A 25,015-nucleotide genomic window follows, 5' to 3' on the forward strand; every position below is an offset into this window, starting at 1 on the left:
GCTGTCCTCAAATTGTCTTGTAATAAAGACATGAATACTATTTGTTTGCCTAATCGTCTGCTATACCTGTACGTTAATTTCCACTGACATAAGAACAAAGACACGCAGGTTCCTTTGCACACAAAACTCTCATCATTTAAAACAAACAGCGCATTTCTGTTTCTCTAACCAAAGTGGATAACTGCATATTTTCCCATATTATCATCCCCTTCGTTCTTGCCCCTTCACACAGTCTGTCTAAATCCTCAAAGTCTCTTTGCATCATTCAGACCACTCCAATTCTCGTCTAGTTTTGTGATGTCAGCAAACTGGGTAAAAGCAAATTATGTAAAAGCTGAAAATCTGAAGTAAACATAGAAAGTGCTGAAGAAACTCAGTAGGTGTGGCACCACCTGTGGAGACAGAAGCAAAATTAATGTTTCGCGTCCGATAATGACTTCTTCAGAAGTCAAGAAATTCTGAAAGACGATCATAGACTTTCAGTTTTTATACTGGAAGTCTCACAATTGTATTCCCGCACCCTCCCACAATTAAAAACAAAATCCAAATCATCAATACAAATTGTAAACGTTCGCCAAGCACTGATCTTTGCAATGGCTCGCTAGTCACTGCCTTCCAACCTGAGGATGACCCTTTCTGATTTTATAACGAAACACTGCCCCTCAGTGGCGTTAATGAAAAACACATCAGGTTACCCGTACGCTGGAGAGAGAGACCCAGCTCTCATCTTCCATGATAATAGTGTGGAGCTGGATGAACACAGCAGGCCAAGCAGCATCTCAGGAGCACAAAAGCTGATGTTTCGGGCCTAGACCCTTCATCAGAGAGGTCTAGGCCCGAAACGTCAGCTTTTGTGCTCCTGAGATGCTGCTTGGCCTGCTGTGTTCATGCAGCCTCACACTTTATTATCTTGGATTCTCCAGCATCTGCAGTTCCCATTATCTCTCACCTTCCATGATCTGTCCACTGGCACTGTTTTGTCACCCTTTTGTCCAATATTGGATAAACAGAAATTTTCTCAAATGAAATACGGGAAAGACTGAAGCCACTGTCTTCAGTCTTAACCACTTCCATTCTACCCCTTGGTAACAATTTAAAACTAAGACAAGAACATTCACAGCCTTGGTGTTGGTGTTCGTCCTCAAGAAGATTACGTACCGATCCCATCGCCACACCACCAACTTCTACCGCTATAAAATCATCCAATCTAACCTGCATCAGCTCAACTGCTGCTGCGATACTCAGCCATGTCTTGTATACCATTACCCATGACGATTATAATATTTTTCTGGCCCCTATTTGCCTCTCTAGGTGAACCACTAAGTATCCAAAAAATCTGCTACCTTTATCTTGCACCAAGTCTGGTTCACTCATCATTCCTGTGCTTGCTGACAATGCTCAATTTTAAAATCCTCAAACTTTCTTTCAAATCACCATTTCCTTTGTCTCTCCCTGTCTCTACAGTCCTCCAGCTTCGCAAGTCTTTCAGTCTCGGTGCTCCGCCAATTGTGACACCTTGTTTGGTGCGTGCGCTTTCTGGACTCTGTCTCCACTTTTAAGACGGTCTATGAAACTGATCTCTTCTGAGCAGGGTCATTTTCCTTACCTTGTTCTGTGATAAAAACAAAACTTTGTTGATAATGCTTTTGTTAAGCATTTTGAGGCATTTTTCGATGTTAAGGGAGCTATATAATTTCAAGTTATTGTCATTCTTGAAACTATCAGTACATTATTACCATTCTGTCATCATTTGCTTTGGGCTAGGTGATTATACAGTCATCTCTCTGTAAAGCCACATCCCATTGTTTCACTTGTTTGATCCTTGCCAGGACCATTCCAACCCCTGGGTTAACTCTGGCACCTACAGAACCTGGTGAGCGTTCTGTGAATTGAATACTTATGCTACAAGCGTAGAGCACTGCATAGTGTAACGTGAGCACACCACTAATCCAGTCGCAAGTACTGAGGGAAGATGTGGCGCACAGGGAGGGCTTAACAATGAACAGCAGAAACCCCAGAGTAAAATAATAGGCAGGTGGATGACAGTGTATAATAATGAGCACGCAGCGTGTGGAGCATATCACAAAAACATAGATAAACCGGCCAAACACAATACTGATAGACAAATCCCAGTCTACAATGATGAGCAGCACTGATGCCCAGTGTTTAATAATAAAAAGCAGAGTTCAAATTTGATAATAATTGGCTAAGTTCCCAATGTCTACCCAGGAGGAAATAATGGACAGGTAGGTAAAAACCGAAAGAACCGCAGATGCTGTAAATCAGGAACAAAAAAAAGTTGCTGGAAAAGCTCAGTAGGTCTGGCAGCTCCTGTGAGGAAAAAAATCAGAGTTAACGTTTCGGGTCCGGTGACCCTTCCTCAGAAGTTCTGAAATATTAACCGATTTTTTTCTTCACACAGGCTGCCGGATCTGCTGAGGTTCTTCCAGTAACTTCTGTGTGTGTAATAGACAGGTAGATTGCCTGGTGTATACTGAGTCAGTGGAAAGCTGAGTGCATTAGACAGAACAACCGGAGCACACAATGTATAATGCATTGCAGAGTGTACGGTGTAAAATACTGTGTAGCCAGGATGCTCAGTGTAGAAAATGTGAAGGCTAAAAGCCCGATTTACAAAGATGTAAGAAGAGTAACCTTGTACAGCAGATAGAGTGCCCAGTGGATTTAAATAGGCAGACAGAATGCTATTAGCTGCCAGGCATATTGTTCAGAGTATAGTGCTGGACGCGACAGCCAGTTAATGCTGGAGCACATGTAGTGCCTGACACAACCCAGGGGCAACGAGTGGCAGGTGGAGTGTCCAATGAATTTTAAAACAACGGGCACGGTGGACTGGCATTCAAAGGGGCAGTCAGGGTACCAATGATCGAGCAGAGTGGAGCCACTGGATAGTTTTACTTCTGATGGGAGTGAGGAAGGGGGGCATTGGAGAGGGGCAGTGTGCTTTTGCTGGACCTATCTGCCTGGATGGTTGACAGTGCGGACTAGAGAGATAAGCATCCCGTTGGGTTCGGACCAAGAGGGGATGGGGGTTTGTCGCGGGTGGGAGGTTATACGCTTTACTCGCGAAACATGCAACGGAGTGTGACTCACGTAAAGCCCGGAGTGCTTCTCCCCGAAGAAAGGGAAGCCGAGCGAGATCTCCACCAGCCCCGAGCCTCCATCATCCACTTTGGCATTGACCGAGTCCCCGTGCTCCAGCCCGAACGGGTAGAAGTCGCTCAGCGGCACCAAGCCTGAAATCCCGTCCAGCAGCCCCAGCACAACCCCGGCCGCCAGCAGCGCTCCGAGCCGCGTCTCCATCCTACACGGTCCCAGGCAAGGCAACCCGTGTCAGCTGGAGGAGTTGTCTATGTATGTGTGTGTGTGTGTATGTGTGTTGTACTATGGGGGTCCCGGCATCTAGAGTGCCGGGGGAGAGGGCGGGGCGAAGGGAATACACACCTCCAGATCATTTTCACCCAATGAAACTGACGTCTAGCCCAATTGGCAACCCAACCTCCAATCCTAACAGAGAGGCCGGCACCCAACTGTCCAATCGCCGGGAACCTAGCCTGAACATCATCGACACTGTCCCCTGCTTTTGGCGGGTGGGAGGGTGGTGAAGAAAGAGGAGAAAACTTTTCTTTCTTAAAGTTGAACTTTGCAAACTTGGAGAAGCGTTCCTTTTCTCTCAGGCACCTTCGCTGAATAATTCGGTCCAGTGATGGGGAAAAATACGCTTCAAAGTACACCTTCTACGAATGTAAGTCAACGGTTTCACTGGTTTCTGTCGGATCGATCGTTCCCCGAAAACAAAGCTTCGCCTACATTGTTTGGTCCACAGCTCCCAGCACACGTTATATGCCGAGTAAAGCTCTCCCTCTAAAACAGCCCGTCAAAAGCTCACAGGTCAGGTACCGCATGGATTACACATCTCTGAACTAGCCTGAGCTAGCTCCCAGATCCGCACAGGCGAGACACACAGTAAATACCCCAAGCATTTTTATATCTAACTATTAACTGCATTTAGGACATCCATTAGTGACCCAGTGTAACATATCCTCTCCCAATACCTGAAAGAAGACAACTGCATGAGGACAACTGATAGCCAAGATGAACAAACACGAGAATATTGAATTTGGAGGGATAGTTACTTTGAAAAATAGAATTGAGAGGCAAAGAAATATTGAAGAGTTGATTAGGATAGAAACATTGAATGATCAAATTGGGAAGTGCACGCAGACTGTAAGGAGGAAGAGAAACAGAATTACATAATGCAATTTGCAGATATGTATTGCTACTGAAGGTTTCCATCTCAGTGCATGTCATCCCTGACCAACAGGGAGACTACAGCTTGTTCTGTTGTAAACATCCCTCAGCAGAGGCGTCCAAACCGTTGGCTTTGTGAGCTTAAAGACAATGACTCGGATCAGATAACAGACACAATCCTATTGATCTGCATATATCCCAACTGCTTTTCTGAATAGACTTCAGTGTTCTGATTTGTATTATAAATAGATTGCCCACATCTCAAAATTCAAATCGGTACAGGGAAGTAAGTAAAAATGAAAAGCAAATGATAGCTTATCTACATCTCTTCCACATGATTTGGTAACCCCAAATTGGGAGGTAATGGTCTGGCGGTACTATCGCTAGACCCTGATAAATTTCTGGGGTCCTGTGTTCCAATCCTGTCATGGCAGACGGTGGTATTTGAATCCAATAAAAATATGGAATTAAAAGTCGAACAAATCATTCCTGGATAATTCTCCCCTTATTTCTTTCCTCCTAAATCCCCTGCTTTCAGTTTATTCTCGACTTTTATTCTGTTTTTGTTTTATCAATACCTTTGTGGTCTATGTTGCTTAAGATAATGGCTCTGAAAGGGTTAATATTCATGCTACATTGGCTCCATTCTATTGATGTCACACACACTCTATAAGTGAAGACAAGAAGTTCTATTCTAGGGTTAGGAGGGAGCAGATACATCTATACCAGCTTTTGAAAATGCTTGTAGTTATTGCCTGCCCAAATATAGTTTTACTTATTGCTATCATGCAATAAAACTTTTTGTTATTCAAGAATGGTGCCTTTTCTGTAGATTCTCTGGGTGGTGTAACCTCAAACACTAATCACTAGAGAGATCCAAGACAAAGTAAAAATCAAAAGAGCAGCAGTGGCCATGAACTATCTCAAACGACCATTCCTGCCGCACACTTGCAGGGCTTCCAAAAACATTTGAGGGTGGTTAGCTCAGTTGGCTCACTAGCTGGTTTGCGATGCAGAGTGTCACCAACAATGCGGCTTCAATTCCTGTACTAGCTAGGTTCACCATGGACACCCTGCCTTTTCAACTTCACCTTACATGTGATGACCCTCAGGTTACTCTCACCGCCAGTCATCTCTCTGTACAGGGAGAGCAGCCTACAGTCCTCTGCAAGTCTGGCAACTTTCCCTGTCATCTCACTGGCCAGTACATGAGTAGCTAACAGAGGGGTCATTAGGGAAAATACCGCAGAGCTACAGCAGCATGGAAAAGAAAATTACTCAAGCAAGTGAGTTTAACATTTTAAGTGAATTATTATTCTGAGAATATACACACAGTTAATCAGCAGCTTAAAAGCAATTATCGACAGAGAGAGACATCAGCAGCAATGGAAGCAGCAAAAAGACAAACTAAGGGCTCCAAAGGCTAAATTTCATTCAGAAGCTGATAAGAGGGTGGGCTAGGAAAAGACCAAAAAGCCAGCCATACTTAGAAAAGTACAGGCCTTACAGAGACCGTTCACAGAGTAAAGGAAGGCTCTAAGTGGTAAGGTCAGAGATTCCTAAAGTAAAAGAGAATAGTGACCAGGAAAGAAAGGCAAACAAATATATATATAAAACAGTTCTCACCTCTAACAGCAAGCATTCCCACCATCAACATTAAGTTTCATAAGGTACAGCAAAAGGACCAACGAAAAGACCAGAAAAGAGATACAGACCTGGGCTATAAAATTGGGAAGGCCTTGTAATAAATTTAAGTTGAAAATGAGCAAATTTAACTCCAAGCATCGAACAGAAGAAGAAAAGTCAGGGAAAATTAAAGATTTGAAGGACCAATGAGGTGGCATAAATTCAAGATGAAAGACAGGAAGTTTGGAGGGGATTTGAGGAAAGATTTTTTTCACCCAGAGGGTGGTGGGAATTTAGAATGCAGTACCTGGGAGGGTTGTTGAGACAGAAAATTTCACAACCTTTAAGAAGTATTTAGATGTGTTCTTGAAATGTCATAACATTGAAAGCTATGAGCCATGTGCTGGAAAGTCAGACTTTTCCGGTGTAGATTTAGAGTAGTTTTAGTCAGTGTAGACTTGATGGGCTGAAGGGCTTCTTCTGTACTGTGTGATTTTATGATTTAAAAGGTCTGACACTCAGTAATTAACCAGTGAGTTCATTGGGGAGAGTTGTAAAGGACACAGCCAGAGTACTTATTTAAAAGTTTATACTTTATTTGAAAGTTTGTGCCAAAGAATGTGCTTGGTGTTTTAGACTGTGAAAGGTGGCAAAACATCCATTTTACCTGAGAAGAAGCCAGAAAAGGCCACCTTCACTGCCAAATGCATGAAAATCCTACAAAACGTGGGTAATCACTATTTGATAATTTCGTTAAAAAGTGAAAATCTGTAAGTGGTGAGAAGACTCAGTAAGTAGTCCAAAGGTACAATATTACAAAGAAACAGATTTATAAACCTTAGAAATCTACATCAGTAGTCACCCTGTTGATGTTGTGCTCATACAGGAGCGTCAGACCAATTATCAAGACTGTACAGAAATTATGCCTTTGGAGAGAGGACTCTATGGTGTAAGTAGAATAACTAAGTATGTGAAAATGTTGAAAATGTGTATGTTGTTTACAATCAACTAACTATTGAGTATCCGCATCTGCCGAAAAGGCATTTTTCTTTGATATAAGAATTTTTTTTGTATGATCGTAATAAGCACCACTTAATTTAGCCACCTTACTCAATGGCAATACATCAGTCTTGGTTCAAAATGTTCAAAGGGCTGCTTTCCGGGGGTGATGGTTGGAGCTTTCATCCTCACTGCCTTCCTTAAAGGCTTGCTTCAGTGCCAGAAGCTCTGAATGGTGCAGACAGGGGTGACTAGTGACAGAATAATGTAGGAAGTTTAAACCACGGTGCCAAGGCTAAGACTCCTACCACCAAGAACACCTGCTTTTTCTGATTCAGTGATGCTCTGTTGTGGTTGCTTTGAAGCTGCCAGCTCAGCATTGCTGATGCATTCCATGCCTTGTGAGGTTGAGCATTTCGGCTCTCGTCTCCTCTTGTCTCCAGATAGAGATGGGAGGCTGTGGGGTGAACTTCTGAACGCTGGTTAGAATGGAATTTGTTGGAAATAACTCTGCAATGATCTGGGTCTCTTTAGTGCCTCTCTGCTGTTAGTTCCCAAAACACCAAATCGTTTCTGAAATTTGGCTCGCTCCAGCTGTTTGTCACCACAAAGAAACATTAAGAATAAGAACTTCCCTTTTTTTAATCCTGCAATAGATTAAGTTCTCAGAAAATAATACTTTATCACCCCACCAACAGTGACTCTTGTTCACTATAGATTATTAATTCAATGGGTCACAACATTTGTGGCACTGCGAGATGTTTTGTTGCATTTATAATGTTATAAGTACAAGCTGTTGCTGTTGTTATCTCCGCTGCTTCTATATCTCTACTGATGCTAATCTGGCTCCCTCATACAAACACTCAGTAACCCCTTCCCACAGCCAGCATCGTGGGGCTCAGTATCTCTTTTGAATCTGTACTGCTTGCGGGGTTAACATTTCCCCATATGGTCATTTTGCTGCCTTCTTACAATTCAAAATTTCTGAGCCATTTCAGCTGTTGCAATGTTTTATTTATATTTTGTGATGTCTACTTGGGGTCATGCTTAACACAAGTTAATAAGAAAAAGTTGCACATCTGTCAATCTTGACAACCTGGCAGTGGCAATACAGAAAGCCAATGTACAATAAAGGAAGAAGGTAGTGATAGTGTTAAGCTTATTAGGGATATGATTGTAGACAAGACGGTTGTGATGAAGGAATTAAGGGAGATGCTTCTGATGCTTGAGAGATTTGCAATCGATGCTCGGCCTTTCATTCCACCGTTTTTTGTATCTAGTTGAAGCATGTTGTTTGTTTTGTTTTGGCAGAAAATGTGAATTTATATTAAAATACAGAGCACAGATGCCCGAAGGCTCAGCAGTGCCTCCAATTCAGATTTTTTTGCGCATCCTGGATTGTAATCACGCTATCATTCATGACTATGCTTTCAGCTGCCAAAGATCTATGCTCTCAAATTCCTTCTCTGAACTTATACAGCTTTCTACCTATTTCTGTGTTGGTCCTCAATACCTTCTTATTCATCGATGATTCTGGGAACTTATTCTAATATCACCTTATGTGGCTTTGTACCAAATTTTGTTTGATAATGGTTCCCAGGAGCTACCTTGACATTTTACTACATTAAAGGAATTCTGTAAATGCACATTTTGTTGTACATAAATGCAGAGCCTGATGTGATCCTGAATGTCGCAGAGAAGCGGGACCTGACACGGGTCCAGAGTTGGGCTGAATTTAGACCTTATTAACCATGGCTGGAGCTGGGAAAAATAACTGAACTGATTGTACATTGGCCAAGAACAGAAGAGATAAAATGTATCTGCTTCTTATACTTTTCCGTTATGCACTGGTCGAGAGATTGAGTGTGTCTGGTGATAGTAGGATACAGTTGGCTATGACTCTCTGACCACTCTCTTGGTTGTATGTTTGAGGTGGAAAGGGGAAGTTAGTAAAGGAAGAATCCATGCTTGAATAGTGCCCTAGATATACTCAAGATGTGCCAAAGCAACTCCCAACCAATTCAGTATTTCTGATGTGTGCTCACTGGATTAACATCAGAAAACATAGCAGCCAGTTTCCATTCAGCAAGGTCCAACAACCACAATGGATCTAAATAGCAAATTTATCTAATCTACTGATTGTGAGATATTAATGACTGGCATCAAAGATGAATTCCCATCCTTCCTTGAATACTGCCATGGGATCTTTTGTATCCATCTGCAGGGTCAGAGAATGCTTGAGTTAAAATCTCATCCAAAGGACAGCACCTCCCACGGTGTGCACTCCCTTAATGCTGTAATGGGAATACCAGGCTGGATGCATTCAAGCCTTGAATGCATAGCCTTCTGGCTGGGGATGAGTGTGTTAGTGTGATAACAAATTTGTAACTGTAGCATTGTAAGATTCAGTATATATAGAGTAAACGTCTGTGAAGCAAAAGGAAAAGATGGAGTGTTATAGTGTTTTGCACATAACACGTACTAGGAAACCAACTGTGGTGCTGCTGTTGTTAAGGGGTGTGTTATTAGATTAGACCAGGAATATTACATCATGTGTTTAACATAATTGACAAAAAAACCTAAATGAAGATAAGGAGAAATATTTTTGTGCAGCCAGTTGTTGTGATCCGGAATGCATTGCCTGAAAGATTGAGGAAACTGATTTAATCAGAATTTTCAAAGGAGAATATGATAAACTTAAAAGGGAAACTATTGCAGCGAAACGGAAAAACAACGGGGTAGTGGAAGAGATAATGGGAACTGCAGATGCTGGAGAATTCCAAGATAATAAAATGTGAGGCTGGATGAACACAGCAGGCCAAGCAGCATCTCAGGAGCACAAAAGCTGACGTTTTGGGCCTAGACCCTTCATCAGAGAGGGGGATGGGGAGAGGGAACTGGAATAAATAGGGAGAGAGGGGGAGGCGGACCGAAGATGGAGAGTAGAGAAGATAGGTGGAGAGAGTGTAGGTGGGGAGGTAGGGAGGGGATAGGTCAGTCCAGGGAAGACGGACAGGTCAAGGAGGTGGGATGAGGTTAGTAGGTAGCTGGGGGTGCGGCTTGGGGTGGGAGGAAGGGATGGGTGAGAGGAAGAACCGGTTAGGGAGGCAGAGACAGGTTGGACTGGTTTTGGGATGCAGTGGGTGGGGGGGAAGAGCTGGGCTGGTTGTGTGGTGCAGTGGGGGGAGGGGACGAACTGGGCTGGTTTAGGGATGCAGTAGGGGAAGGGGAGATCTCGAAACTGGTGAAGTCCACATCGACACCATATGGCCGCAGGGTTCCCAGGCGGAATATGAGTTGCTGTTCCTGCAACCCTCGGGTGGCACCACTGTGGCACCGCAGGAGGCCCACGATGGACATGTCATCTAGAGAATGGGAGGGGGAGTGGAAATGGTTTGCGACTGGGAGGTGCAGTTGTTTGTTGCGAACTGAGCGGAGGTGTTCTGCGGTCCCCAAGCCTCCGCTTGGTTTCCCCAATGTAGAGGAAGCCGCACCAGGTACAGTGGATGCAGTATACCACATTGGCAGATGTGAGGTGAACCTCTGCTTAATATGGAATGTCATCTTGGGGCCTGGGATGGGGGTGAGGGAGGAGGTGTGGGGACAAGTGTAGCATTTCCTGCGGTTGCAGGGGAAGGTGCCGGGTGTGGTGGGGTTGGAGGGCAGTGTGGAGCGAACAAGGGAGTCACGGAGAGAGTGGTCTCTCCGGAAAGCTGACAGGGGAGGGGATGGAAAAATGTCTTGGGTGGTGGGGTCGGATTGTAAATGGCGGAAGTGTCGGAGGATAATGCGTTGTATCTGGAGGTTGGTAGGGTGGTGTGTGAGAACGAGGGGGATCCTCTTGGGGCGGTTGTGGCGGGGGCGGGGTGTGAGGGATGTGTTGCGGGAAATACGGGAGACGCGGTCAAGGGCGTTCTCGATCACTGTGGGGGGAAAGTTGCGGTCCTTAAAGAACTTGGACATCTGGGATGTGCGGGAGTGGAATGTCTTATCGTGGGAGCAGATGCGGCGGAGGCGGAGGAATTGGGAATAGGGGATGGAATTTTTGCAGGAGGGTGGGTGGGAGGAGGTGTATTCTAGGTAGCTGTGGGAGTCGGTGGGCTTGAAATGGACATCAGTTACAAGCTGGTTGCCTGAGATGGAGACTGAGAGGTCCAGGAAGGTGAGGGATGTGCTGGAGATAGCCCAGGTGAACTGAAGGTTGGGGTGGAAGGTGTTGGTGAAGTGGATGAACTGGTCGAGCTCCTCTGGGGAGCAAGAGGCGGCGCCGATACAGTCATCAATGTACTGGAGGAAGAGGTGGGGTTTGGGGCCTGTGTAGGTGCGGAAGAGGGACTGTTCCACGTAACCTACAAAGAGGCAGGCATAGCTGGGGCCCATGCGGGTGCCCATGGCCACCCCCTTAGTCTGTAGGAAGTGGGATGTGTTTGATAACACTTTCAAAAGGCTAGCACATGCAAGACAGGCATTCCAATATATTAATTAGGAGCAGAAATAGGCCACCCGTCATCTTGAGCCTGCTTTACCATTCAATAGGATCCTCGATGATGTGTTTTTGTGTTCCAAATTCTACGTTCCCATCTAAACCTCAATCACCTTTGCTTCCCTCGTTTAACAGGAATCTACCGATTTCTGCCTTAGAAATATTCAATGACCCCCAAATCCACTGCCTTCTTAAGTGAGAGTTCCCAAGTTGTATAACCCGCTGAGTCCTGACAGGCAACTACTAATTCATAACCAGTGTCCCCTAATTTGGGACTTTCCCTCAAGAGGAAACATCATTGCTGTGCCGACCTTTTCAAGACTGTTCGAGGTATTACATGCTTAATTGAATCACCTCTCCCTCTTCTAAACTCCATTAGAAACAAGCCCAGTCTGTCCAACCTGTGTTCACGTTACGACATGTTCATTACAGGTATCCTAGAAAGGCTTCATTTGCTTTTGTTGTAAAGGATAGAATTCCATTAGCCTTTTAAATTACTTGCTGTACCTGCACACTAGATTTTTGTGATTCCTGCATGAGAAAACCTAAGTCCCTCTGCACTTTGGAATAGTAAATCCTTCTCTGTTAACATAATACTCTGCACTTTTTATTCTTCCTGCCAAAGTGAATACATTCACATTCTTCTGCATCTATACTACATCTAAGAGGATTTTGCTCATTCACCCAACCTATCTATGTCTACCTGCTCTGTCCTTAATGTCCTCTTCACTCCATACTTACCTACTATCTCTGTGTTAAGTGCAAACATACAGCGGCGTGCCTTTGTCTTCTCATCTAAGTCATTGATACAAGCTGTAAACAGCCCAGGTCCCAGCATAGACTCATGCAAAACGCCTTTTCATATCCTGCTAAGCAGACAAAGACTTATTGAAGCATTCTCTGTTTTCCAACAGTGAGCCAATCTCCCTCTGCTAATATATTGTCCCAGACACCATAAACTATTAGTTTATGCAATAACTTTTTACGTATCACTTTCTGAAGCACCTTCTGGAAATCCAAGTGCACTATTTCTCCAAGCTCTCCTTTAACCACTGTAACCACAGGGCACGTTACTTCTTCAAGGAACTCAAATGCTTTGGTTAGACATGATTTCCCTTTCACAAAACTATGCTAACTCTTCCTGACTACCATGAATTTACCATTAAGTCCCCAACTATAAGATCCTTAATGATCAATTTGAAAGCCATCCCCGTAATAAACATCAAGGGAACTAGAGGAAATTTTCTGTTTTCTGCCTCCATTCTTTCCTGAGTAGAGCGGTCATATTTACTACATTCCAGTCTGATTGAATCTTACCAGAATCAAGGGAATTTTGGAAAATTAACTCCAATAACCATTCATTAGCCATCTCATCTGAGATTCTTAGATGAAGTCCACCAGAACCAGAGACTTTTAGTCTACAGCTGCATCCGTTTGCTCTGTACTATTTCCCTAGAGACTAAGTTCACCAAGTTCCTCTTCTTTTGTGACTTTTAGTGGTTTGAGATAACTCAGTATCTTGCTAGGCCATGTCAGAGGGCAGTTAAGGCCAACTATATTGCTGTGAGTCTGTCACATGTAGGCCAGACCAGGTGAGATCGTAGATTTTCTTCCTTAAAGAATATCTGTGAACTGGATGAATTTTGACAACATCTGATATCAATAGACTTTTGTTTCCAGCTTTTTGAAATCAAATTCCACAAACTGGCATGGGTAGGAATTGAACCCCAAGCCATTATCTGGGCCTTGGGACTACTAGTCCAGATCAATACTACCCCTCCATACCTCAGTTTATTTCTGCTGTATGAATATTCATGCTCAGATCATCGTCTTTATTTAGTTTAAAATATTAGACTTGCATCCACTCTTCTCCTCTTCCAACTGGAGATAAAATTTAATGATACTATGGTCATTGCTACCCTATTTCTGAGGTTGTTAATTAATCCTTTATGAAGCACTGCAGTCCGCAGTGGGTAAGTATTGATTTGTTAGGGAGGATGTCCCAGGATTTTGACCAAGCAATGGCAAAGGAACAGTGATATAGTTCCAAGTTGGGATGGTGTGTGCCTTGGTGGGGGTGCTTACAGGTGGCTGTAAATCCGCTGTCATCGTTCTACTAGGTAATAGAGATCCTGGGTCTGAAAGATGCTGTTGAAGGAACTTTGGTGAGTTACTACAATGTATCTTGCAGATGGTACACACTGCTGTACTGCTGGTGAAGGGAGTGAATGTGGAAGATGTTGGATAGGCTGCCGAACAAGCAAACTGATTTGTCCAGAATGGTGCGGAACTTCTTGAGTCCTAACTTTTTTTACATCTTTAATTATTCCTGACATTTCTTCTGCTTGACTCTTACAACTGGATTTCTTTAAATGTGCTAGTTTTCAGCTTAAATAAATTTGGAGAGCTTCCTCATTCTGTAACTCTGGGCTAAATGTATTTCTGGCCCTGCCTTGTCCCTTGAGGCTGTGCTCCATGGTGTCTAAAGTTGGTCGTCATGAGAGGTGAGAACTCTCTTTTACACTCCCTTGCCTTCCCATTCTGGTTTCTGCACACCGTATTTCCTTTTCCCTTAGGGATCTCAACCATTATCTCCTGGAGCTTTACACCATTCCTTACAGAGTTTCCTTTCCTAAAGACTCTGCATTTCCTAAGTGTGGTTAGATTCTCTCTCCCTTCCTTGTACACACTCTAACCCCAGCATTTTTTTGCCAGCTTCTGAATGATGTTTTGCCTTTGGAGTGCTGAGCTTGTCTTTTTTTTGCTATTTCCACACCAGCTAATGTATTTCTTTGTCAATAGTCACATTCTAGCTGCTGACTATCTTTTCTTAAGACAATTCTTCTCTTCAAGTGGTTAACTCACTTGCTTGAACCTTTTTTCTTTTATTGTGGGTCTTCACCTTTTTCTTCTCCTGGCCAGATCTGCACTCCTACAGCCTCGTGGTATTTTTCCAGTTGACCACCGCTGGTATATTGTAGCATTTGCTATATCTACCACTGCGTTAGGACTTTTTGCAATAATTTACTGTCACCAATCCTCTGTTGTCTTTGGTTTATCTTGGGTCTATCTAGTCGTGACCAGAAGCAGGGCTATCTCTGATGTATACCCAGTACCCAGAATGATTAAAGGATCCAATTTTAAAGGCTCCTTTCAAAAGTCTGTGTTTTTAGGCACAGCTCTTACAGGACATGGAGTAAGATAGCTAAGAAGCAGCCCCTGTTCTTGTAATTGCTCTTGTTTCGATGGCTGCAGCAGCTGTGGGATGGGAATGGGATAAACTACTCTGCAGTTCATGATGTTAATTTGTTATCCAAAACCTAGCTCAGCAACATTCAGTGTGACACCCTGAACCTGTCCCCCTGCAGAAACTTCCATTGCCCCCTGACCAGGGAATCCCGACAGCGTGGAAGCAGACCATTCAGTTTGCACTGACTCTCCAAAGAACTTCCCGTCCAAACCCACCCCAATCCCTCTAACCCCGTATTTCCCATGGCAAATCCATCTTGCTTACACGCAAAGGGCAATTTAGCTTGATTAATCCACCTAACCTACACATCTTTGGACTGTCTCTGAGGAGACACAAGGAGAACGTGCAAACTGTACAGACAGTCGCCTGAGGCTGAAATCGAACCCGGGTCCTTGGCGCTGTGAGACTGCAGTGCTAACCACTGAGCCACCGCGCCGCCTTCCAACTTCATTCAGCACTTTCAAAACAGGATTAGAGAAAAGCTTTTTGCTGCCAATTGAAGTTGTGGATTTGCTTTTGAATGCCTCAGTGGGTTTTCACAGATATCACGCATCGAGTAGAATCCCAGTAATTTGGCTGAGGATCGGCTGGAAGTGACAAGTCCCTCAGGCTAACTAATTTGATACAGACTCTGTTGGAATTTGTTTCCGAATACAAGAATTATCAAGTGATTTGCTCAGCGACTTTCTCCACCATCTCAGGTTTCTCCTGGTGACTGTGTGTTAAGTGATGGATCTGTAGTTTGAACCCTGTATAGTTTATCACTTATTCTGGTCTGCCTGCCAACAATGAGAAGTGACCGTTTTGGGTCTCCCGTGTTCTGGAAATTTTTAACCAGCGGTGGTATGAATGGTCAGAACAAGGTGCTGGGTTCAAAGACAATTCCCATGCGCCTTCATACTAACAGATCCCGTGGGCAGAGGGGTATTTTCCTGAGGCCAAGTGTTCACAAGCCAGCAGTATGTGATTCAGATATAAACTATGCCAATTTTCAGACGTTCCTACCACTGTATGATCTTCATAAACCAACAATGGTTAACCCTGACACTGCTGAACCATTTTAATTTATTTTTTCTTCACTCCTTTTCTCCTGTACTTGCACCCACAGTTAAAGTGAGGACCTCGGCTGTGTGCAGCTCTGAGTTCCAGCTGTATCCTAGTCCCTGGGAGCATTGGTAGGTAGTTTTGGCTGTGGGAGGTAGGACAGGTGATTGCAGTCGAGCTCAAGCACTCCCTGCCCTGATTTCAAAGCCAGCCTGCAAATGACCACTACACGCCCAATTATTTTGACCCTTCAAAAGGGCCTAAGTCACATTTGGAAAAACTCTTGCATAGATTCGTCAAGTGGCAGCCTGACATAGTCATACTCAGTGAATCATATTGAACAGACCGATGTCCCAGTCACTACCTTTACCATCACAGGGAATGTCCTGTTCCACTGGCAAGACATCCTTTGGCAGCAGTGACACAATGGTTTCCAGTGGGCAGGTGATCTCAACATTGACACCAGACTCCTTGAGGTCTCATGGTTTTAGATCAAACATGGTCTAGGAAACCTTCCACCAGTTACCACTTACTGCCCGCTCAATTGAATTGGTGCTCCTCTGGTTGACCAACACATAGAAAGGGCATTGAGGGTGACCTAGTGAACTTTGGGTGAGAAACTTCACTGTTCATGAACAAGAGCAGATCAGTAGCCACGCTAGCCAGGTTCTGGGGCAGGTAATTGGAGAGCCAACAAGGTGGAAAAACCTACTTGATCTTGACCTCATCAAACTACCTGTGCAGATACATCTGCCCATGACAGAATCAGTAGGATTGATGACTGGATAGTAGTTGTGGAAACAAAACTCCACCTTTATATTGAGAATACTCTCCATCGTCCTGTCTGGCTCTACCACCAACTCAAACCTGGGCATCCATGAGGTGCTGTGGGCCATCCGTTGTGGTAGAATAGTATTCAGTCACAATCAACAACCTCTCAGTCAGAATATATTCCCCACTTTACCATTACGATTGAGCATAGAGTCATGGAGTTTTTAACAGCACAGTGAAGTCCTGTTGGCCCATTGTATCTATGCCAGTCATCAAACACCCATTTACTCAATTCCCATTTTTCAGCACTTGGCCCAAAGTTTTGTATGCTTTGGTATTTCAAGTGTTCATCTAAACAGTGCCTCATTATCTGAAGGATTACCACCTTTACTACTTTTCCTGCAGAGAGTTCCATACACCCACAACCTTCTGGTCAAAAAAAAATCCACAAATCCCCTGTAAACTTATTGCTCTTTTCCATAAGACTGTGTCTCATGGTTAATGACCTTTCCACTTTTGAGAAAGGTTTCTCCTGCCCTGTCTATGCTCATCATAAATCTGTACATCACAATCCGATACACTTCCATCCCCCTGCCTGCCCCCTTCCCATTGGCCCATTACCCTTCTCTGCTCTAAGGAAAATAAACCCAGCCTACTTAACCTCCTTCTATAGCTGACTTGCAATAGCCCAGGCAACAATCTGTTGAACCACCTCTGCACCCTCTCCAATGCAAGCACGTTCCTCCTACAGTTGCCTTATCCAACAGGACTGTGGATGTACCAGCAACTTGGGTTGCAGTTATTCAAGGCAGCAGGCAATTACAAATGGGCACTCAGTTTTGACCCAGCCAGTGACGCTCACACCCCAAGAACAAATAATAGAGAGGTGCATTCTGAGAGGACCAACTGAATAGTGTTTATCAACAAGGACCTGAGTCAATGCTTCCCTTTCCAGCTCAGGCCAGAGATGCAATGGCATTATCTCTAATTGAAGGCTCCATATATGGCAGATTCCCTGTTGATTGGATATTGGACTTATCCAACCACCTCAAAACACATAGACCCAGAGGGGAAGGAATACTGATCCTGAAGGACCAACCAACTGAAATAATTCATTGTCTCTTAAGTGCTATGTAACTTAGCACATATCTGTTTCATCCTTTATCTCAAGTTCCCATTCACACATTCCAATTATGAATAACTGTTGTATGTAATGTTTGAAATTAGTTTTTCCTCCCTATAATTCATAATTGAGACCTTGCAAGTCTAAAGCTGGACAGATAAGAATATAGAGACAATTTAAGCATAGATGGGATCATAGTTGAATCTGAATTACATTACACTCTGTTTACATAAGCCCAAGATTCAATACTGATTGGGAGCTGAAAACTTTAGTGAATATCAGGGGCAAAACCCCAAGAAAATGAATGGGAACAAGATCTGTGAAAAGTAACTAAGAGCAGGAACACTAGATGGGAATCTAACATGGAAGCTATTGTTAGCGATGAAGAGACATAATCATGAATAGTGAGTCGGAGCAGAAAGTTACTGGGTGAAAGACCAAAAGCGGGACCTGGGGTTAGTGACTACAAGCGCGAACACTGGATAAAATCTGAGACCTTTAAATAATGGAGTAAAATGAGCTGAATGGGCTAAAACTGGAGAGGCAAAACATCAAAGTAGGAGAAAGTGAAAAGTAGTGGAGATATAGATGAGGATTCTGAAAATACAGGATGAAGAGGTTTGAAGCATGTTTGAGTCGAAAAGGGAAAAGAGGAGAGGAAAATTATTTTGAAAATCATCAAGAGGGGAGCATGAGTTGAGAAAGGATGACAGAGCTGCAGGGGGAAGGTGTGAGGGTGAATGGGCTGGAGAGGGGTAGATAGAGATAGCGAGCAAGAAACAGAGAAACAGGAATGGGTGAAAAAGGGGAACAATGACATTCAAAGCTCTATTCATAACATACAAGAGAAAAGCAGTTTCTGAAGAGATGACTTCCCAGTGTGTCAGACTGCATCAAAATTTATCTTGGTCCAGCTGGCTACTCTCAGTTAGAAGCAGGATCATTGGGCTCTCTGACTGTTATTAAGAGAGACTAAGTCAGAGCAAATTATAGATACAGAAGTGATACTTAACTGTTATTCATAGAATACACAAGTGAATATTGGTGGGTTCAGGTCTGTGAGTGCTTGCACCAGCTGGAGTGCATAATATCACATACAACAAAGTGATCAACCTGGGTGATCATCTCCGTAACACATAAATGACAAAAGGAAGACGTGATGCAAGATTTTCTCATAGGATGTCTTCTAACAGAGATAAGATGGCAAAACAAAACAAAATTCAGTTACTGGAGATCTACAATGAAAAAAACATCAATGCTGGAATTATTCAGTTCTGAGGAAGGCTCACTGGACCCAAAACATTCACATATCCTACTAGACCTGCTGAGCTTTTCCAGCAACTTTGTTTTTGTTCCTGGAATTATTCAGTAGGTCAGGCAGTATCTATGGGAAAAAAGCAAAGTCAATATTTCAGGTTGACACCCTTTCAACAGATGACAATGAAATTGTATTGTATTATACTGTTCAGTGTGCAGAAATTTGTTCCTCCATGTTACTGAGTAATGATGCAACAAATAAATGCAAGACAATGACTGTGCGGTGACATTATACCTCCAAGCTCTCCTTTCTCTACACCTCCTTCACACTCTTGGCCCAAGGTCTTTGAACCGTGTGAGCAGTTTAAGGTTCACAAGTCTACTTCCAACATAACTGCACAGCCAATGATTATGTATGATCTTCTGCCAAAAAACAGATGCAAAACATTTAAATGTTAAAAATAGAGAGAATGGTGAAACATGTATCCTTGTGTCCATTAATCTGTTATGATATTGTATTCACGTAGTTTCAGTTGGCAGTGTTCTTCAAGTGCACACCTTTCAACATTTATTGCGCCATTTTCATCTTAGTATGAACAGAATAAGAGCAAGAGAACTTCTTTTCACAGAATCACCACTGATTTATCCCACAAGACCCATCCATTGCGATTTTCAAGCCAGCCTCGATTTAAATGGTTAGCACTCCCTCGTGAAATAGTTGGAAGCCTTAAATACATCTGAATGACTGTGTATTTCAAGATTCCTTTGGCTTTCCTGATTATTGCTCTGCAGCAGTTGAATACTGAGCATTGAGCCTATGAACATTGCTCATCTCTTTCATAGTCTTTCCAGAGGAATTTCAACACCATTTAAAAAGCCCTTAATTTGCCAATACACGATGGAAGAGGTAAATCTCACCAAACAAAGAACACAAATTTGTTACAATTGCCTAAGGGTAAGTCATATTGTGTACTAATGGTGACATACCCCTTGGCCACTACTCTTGAGAAATGAAATTTACAATATTACTGTATTTTCTTTTTACACCTACAGTGCAAATATTCTGCCAACTATGCTAAAATTACACTCATGAGAATTTTACATCTTATTTATGCATTATACAGCCTTATTCATTGCGTAAAATAGCATTCTGCAGCTAACAATTTAGCATCCAAGAAGTTAATCTAATTTTATAAAAGTTTTGTGCCTTATGGAGTGACTAAATTACCACATTAGTAACTTGAGCTATCCACTCTTTAATTCATTAAACTTCTCAATGTAAACTAATAGAACTGCATCAAATTAAGTGAGGCTAGTTACAGTTTTTTAATGGGCAATTGTTCCTTGTGATATAAATACTTCCTAGGTGTTATTTCTTGGTGAGATTCTGTGTATTCCTAGTTTGCAGAGAAAATGTATCAAAGACTACAACGTTAATTGCTCTTTCAGAAGGAATTTCATTTGAAACATGTAATTTAGTTAGCTGCTGCAGTTTCTGTTAATCAGTGGAAATCAGAGTATTTTGCAGCTGCAATGAAAGTTGTAGTGCTGAGAATCTCAATTATTGTTGCACTCACAATTTTTTTTCAATTCTTTGAAGTCACATTTATGTTGTCCTATGAAGTTAGGCTGGTGGTAACTTCTGAAAGTTCTTTATCCTAACCTGTGCCTTTCTGAGCTACATTAGATTCCATCCTTTTATTTGAAGTTGCCCCCCCTCACAGTTATCCTCTCTCAGAGTAACGTCTTCAAGTCCTCACACTTGAGATCCCCACTTGCCCATACACAGTATGGATTGCCTAATGTTTACTGCCTAAACCCTCTGGATCTTGGCCCACCCTCTGGAATGACTCATGAGAACAGTCCCAACTAAGCATGGGCCAGCTCCCTGACTGATGTCCCTACGGTTGCCCGACTGCATTACTTGTAATTCCTGGGTTGGTCAGACTTTACCTACATGACTGACTGTGTCTCAATCCCCAGATTGGAAGGACACGGATCCCCAGACCTAGACAGCAACGAGCACCTGAATGACCATGACCAGTCCTTTTAGTTGATCAGATGATACCCTTGACTGAGTGTGGTGCACTCCCTGACTGACCATAAGCTCCTTTATTCAAATAAGGACGGCTCCCCTTAGACTTTCAGACAATGGTCATTTGGCTGAAACACATTCAGCATGTTTCTATGAAAGCTTTGGCACATGTTGCAGGTGTAACATTGATTGATAAGGCACAGTGCCATCTGCCAATATGTCCACACACTTTGACTGTTCAGTATTGGCAACCATGACAAATTACCTAGCTTTCTGCTGCCCTGCAAAGTAAGCCAAGGCAGGGATACTCTGAGCCTGAATGAATTGGAAATGTGCTAAAAGGCAAGACAGAGATGCTGTGAGCATTCAAGTTAATGCAAAGTGAGTGAGTGCTAAACAAACAAGCTAAGACCCAGAAAATGCATCTTATCTCGATGTATGAGATGGTTGTATGGCCCTGCATAGAAAGTGACCCAACAGGAACATTGCAGCGTAAGGTATTGCTGAGGCCCAAGGTGCAGTAAGTAAGCGCTGAAATGTATTCTGAGTATGTCCAAACTCAGCCATAATGTCGTGGTGTGGCTGGTTCTTGGCCGATGTCAACTTCCATGGATGAAGAGTGGAGATGGTTGCTGTCCATGGTGTGTGTTGAAATGTTGCTGAACAAAGGTGAACACTGAGGCTTGGGAAAGAATCCAGTGAGCTTCATTTGCCTGGTAACAGCTCTGATCTCAGTTTGGGAATTTACACCATCTAGTTTCTCATCACTGCCTATAATCGGGCAATGCATAGAAATGAGGTGAGAATAGCTAATAATGACATGCAGATGTATGCAAAGGAGGTCTGTGACTCTTATTAGCAAAATTTTCATCTTGCTGTTGAAACCTGAAAGAGAAAATTAGATTATTTTTCTCGATGTCAAGAATCTAAATCTTTATTCTCATTGATTTCTTCCAAATTTTTCATTTTCACCCAGACCTCTCATTGGCTGGAACAATTCCACCCATTGTCTTTGGTGATTCAAAGCTAGAGTTGGAACAGGCTATCAGATCTAGGAAGCAGTCAGACGGAGATTCAGACTTGGGAACAGCAGATGCGTGCAAAGAATGGCCTCCTTGTCGCTAACATTATAGTCTTTCTGCCAAACTGGAACAAACCATTCTGGATGCACTAGAATCCAACTGATGACATGTTGTCAGTGCGGCCAAAATCATGTGTGGAACAGATTGGTGTACTAACCACTGTCTCTAAGTTCAATGTCCGTATTTAGTCCCAGGAGGAAATGAGTCAATGAGAGAATCAACATCTCATGACACAAAGATAATCGACAGTCTGCAGGCTTCTGGGAACTCTCCTCCCCTTGGCCAGGAGGGATGAGCAGAACAGCTGACAAAATATTCTGAATTGGTCCTCAATCATCAACAATGAGTGGTGTCATTTGACCTAAATTAGTGTCAAAATGTTACTTGCTGGTGCCCCCAACAAAGCTGGAATCAAGACAGCAATTAGTCTCCTGTTGAGCCACAGTACGATAGGATTAGATGCAGTGCCAGGTCAAATTTACAAGACAGGAGGCGCAGTACAGTCGATTCTGCTGTCACACGTGTTCCGTCAATGCGAATTGGCTCTAACACAGTTGGTGAACAGGGGAACGCTATTTCTAAAACACAAACTTGTGTTGGCCATGATGCAATTCAATCGGCATGCGGGAAGTGCGAGTCGACATCACATGATCGTTTCAGGGGCTTTATCATGAATACGTACAATGTTCGCACCAAAAGAGTCTCTGTGCCAGCATCGCGCAATGATTTCACTGGCTCTGTTGTGAAGTGCTTTCTGTGAGAGGACAGTACAACCTCCTCACCCATCAAGTCGTCTTGACATTTTTTCAAGGTAAAGTGTTAAATTTACTTTCATTTCATTATTAGAAATGAATTAAACTTTTATTCAAACTGTGCTATCCTTGGTGTTAGGCTTTTGAGTGATTTTGAGTGATATTTTGTGGTGGTCTGCATCTAGCCCTGTTTTTCCCATGGGCTCTGTTATTTCTATAGGGCGATTTTCTACAATGCAATTGTGTGCAGTAACGCAACTATTGCATTATACCAGAACCGACTGTATTGGCAAACTCATCGAACTATTCCAGGTAATGTGGGACCAGAAAGTCAATCCTCAAGAATTCAAAGGCGCACCAATTGCCCAAATAACAAAGGGGAATTATCAAGCTTCTGACAACCACCAAGGAACCCCCTTACTGTGAATTGCTGGCAAAGTTCTCACAAGTCCTGCCAAACTATATTCTTACACTATCCCTTATCCTACATGTCATTAGTAATGAGAAAGCTATCAATCTCTGTCTTGAACTTATTTGATGACTGCGCCTTCTCTCGGGTAGTGAGTAAAAAAATTTCTCTTCTTCCCAGTTCTTAATGGCTTGCCTTTTTGCTTAGACTGTGTCCTCAATTCGAAACCCCACACGCTGGGAAACATCTTTCTGCATCTAAGGTCTATCCCTTTAAGAATTTCTATGAGATTGTTATTCATTCTTTCAAACTCCAAAGAATACAGGATATTTCCTTAGCCTGTCCTCACAGGACAGTCCTACCATCTGAAGAAACAGTCTCGTGAACCTCCATTGTGCTTTCTCTATGTCAAATATATCCTTGCTTAGGCAAGGGGACCAATACACACAATGTTCCAGGTGTGTTCTCATTAGGGTTCTACACAATTGAAGCAATACTTCTTTGCTCCTGTACTCAAGCCCTCTTGCAATAAAGAATAATATACTATTTGACTTCCAAATTGCTTGATACATATGCAGGGAAACTTCCAGTGGCTTCTGAACCAGATTCCCTTTGGAAATCTGCAATTTCCAATCAGTCACCGTTCAAGAAATGCACGTTTGTTCCTCCTACCAAAGTGGGTAGCCCAATACCTATCCAAATTATCTTCTATTTTCCATGCTGTTGCTCACCAATTCAGGCTGTCTAAATCACCTTGAAACCTGTTTGCATCCTGCTTACAACTCACATTCCCACCATGTTTTGCATCATTTGCAAATATGGAAATATTATAATTGGTCCCTACATCTAAGACATTGGTATAGACAGTGACCAACTGGGGTCCAAAGACTGATCCTTGCAGTGCCCCACTGGTGACAGCCCGCTAATCTGAAGATGACCCACTTATTTCTACTTTGTATCTGTCTGTTAATCAACCCTCAATGAATGCTAGTACCTTATTCCTCAACCTATGCACCTTTAAAATTTAGTCCCTAGCTTCTTGTGTGTGACTTTGTCCAAATGTATTAGGGAGATAACTGAAGAGATAATGGACGCATTAGTGGTGATCTTTCAGGAATCACTCGAGTCAGGGAGGGTCCCAGAGGACTGGAAAATTGCTAACATGACACCTGGCCTGGATAGAGTGAATGTTGGGAAGATGTTTCCATTGGTAGGAGAGGCTAGGGCCCAAGGGCACATCCTTAGACTAAAGGGAAGACTTTTTAGAATGGAGATAAGGAAAAACTTATTCAGCCAGAGAGTGGTGAATCTATGGAATTCACTGCCACAGAAGGCCGTGGAGGCCGTGTCATTGAGTACATTTAAGATGGAGATAGATAAGCCCTTGTTTGACAAGGGGATCAAGGGTTACGGGGAGAAAGTGGGCGAATGGGGTTGAGAAACTTATCAGCCATGATTGAATGGTGGAGTTGACTCAATGGGCTGAATGGCCTAATTTCTGCTCCTATGTCCTATGGTCTAAAATTCATACACACTACATCAGCAAGTTCCCCTATTGATTCTGCCAATAACATCGTCAAGAACTCTGACCTGGTTTATCAAATGTGACTTTTTTTTGTTAATATATCTGCACTGTCCAAGTAGTCACTTATTTTCTAAGTATCCAGTAATTGCATTCTTTTTGCCATAATAATTTCCTTCAGGTTACAAGCCTGTAGTTCTATGTTTCCTTTGTACCTCCTTTCTTAAGCAATGAGATTACATTTTCAGCCATCCAATCTGTACAGCTAATAGAATTTTGAAAGACGATCATCAACAGAATCATAATCTCTGAGCTGTGTCTTTCACCACTCTGGGGTGAAGGTCATCTGGTCTAGGGAATTTTCAACCTTCATTGCCATTAATTTTGACA

At 42.9% G+C, this 25,015-nt stretch overlaps 1 protein-coding gene and 1 long non-coding RNA gene across 3 annotated transcripts in view; one reads left to right on the forward strand and one right to left on the reverse strand.

Annotated features, from left to right (window-relative positions):
• The window catches only part of sned1 (sushi, nidogen and EGF-like domains 1), a 140,590-nt gene extending 137,156 nt beyond the window's left edge, over positions 1-3,434 (reverse strand). For both annotated transcript variants that reach the window (XM_048542142.2, XM_048542141.2), the window contains exon 1: positions 3,115-3,434. In XM_048542142.2, coding sequence (XP_048398099.1) covers positions 3,115-3,324 — 210 coding nt within the window. In that variant the 5' untranslated portion in view covers positions 3,325-3,434. The remainder of the gene's footprint in view (positions 1-3,114) is intronic.
• Positions 3,435-3,616: 182 nt separating this feature from the next.
• LOC125457820 (uncharacterized) overlaps positions 3,617-25,015 on the forward strand; it is an 86,812-nt gene continuing 65,413 nt past the window's right edge. The window contains exons 1-2 of the long non-coding RNA XR_007248676.1: positions 3,617-3,766; positions 6,785-6,847. This is a non-coding gene — a long non-coding RNA (uncharacterized LOC125457820). The remainder of the gene's footprint in view (positions 3,767-6,784; positions 6,848-25,015) is intronic.

Source organism: Stegostoma tigrinum, chromosome 14 (assembly GCF_030684315.1).
Source record: "Stegostoma tigrinum isolate sSteTig4 chromosome 14, sSteTig4.hap1, whole genome shotgun sequence".
In the NCBI taxonomy this organism is placed as follows: Eukaryota; Metazoa; Chordata; class Chondrichthyes; order Orectolobiformes; family Stegostomatidae; genus Stegostoma; species Stegostoma tigrinum.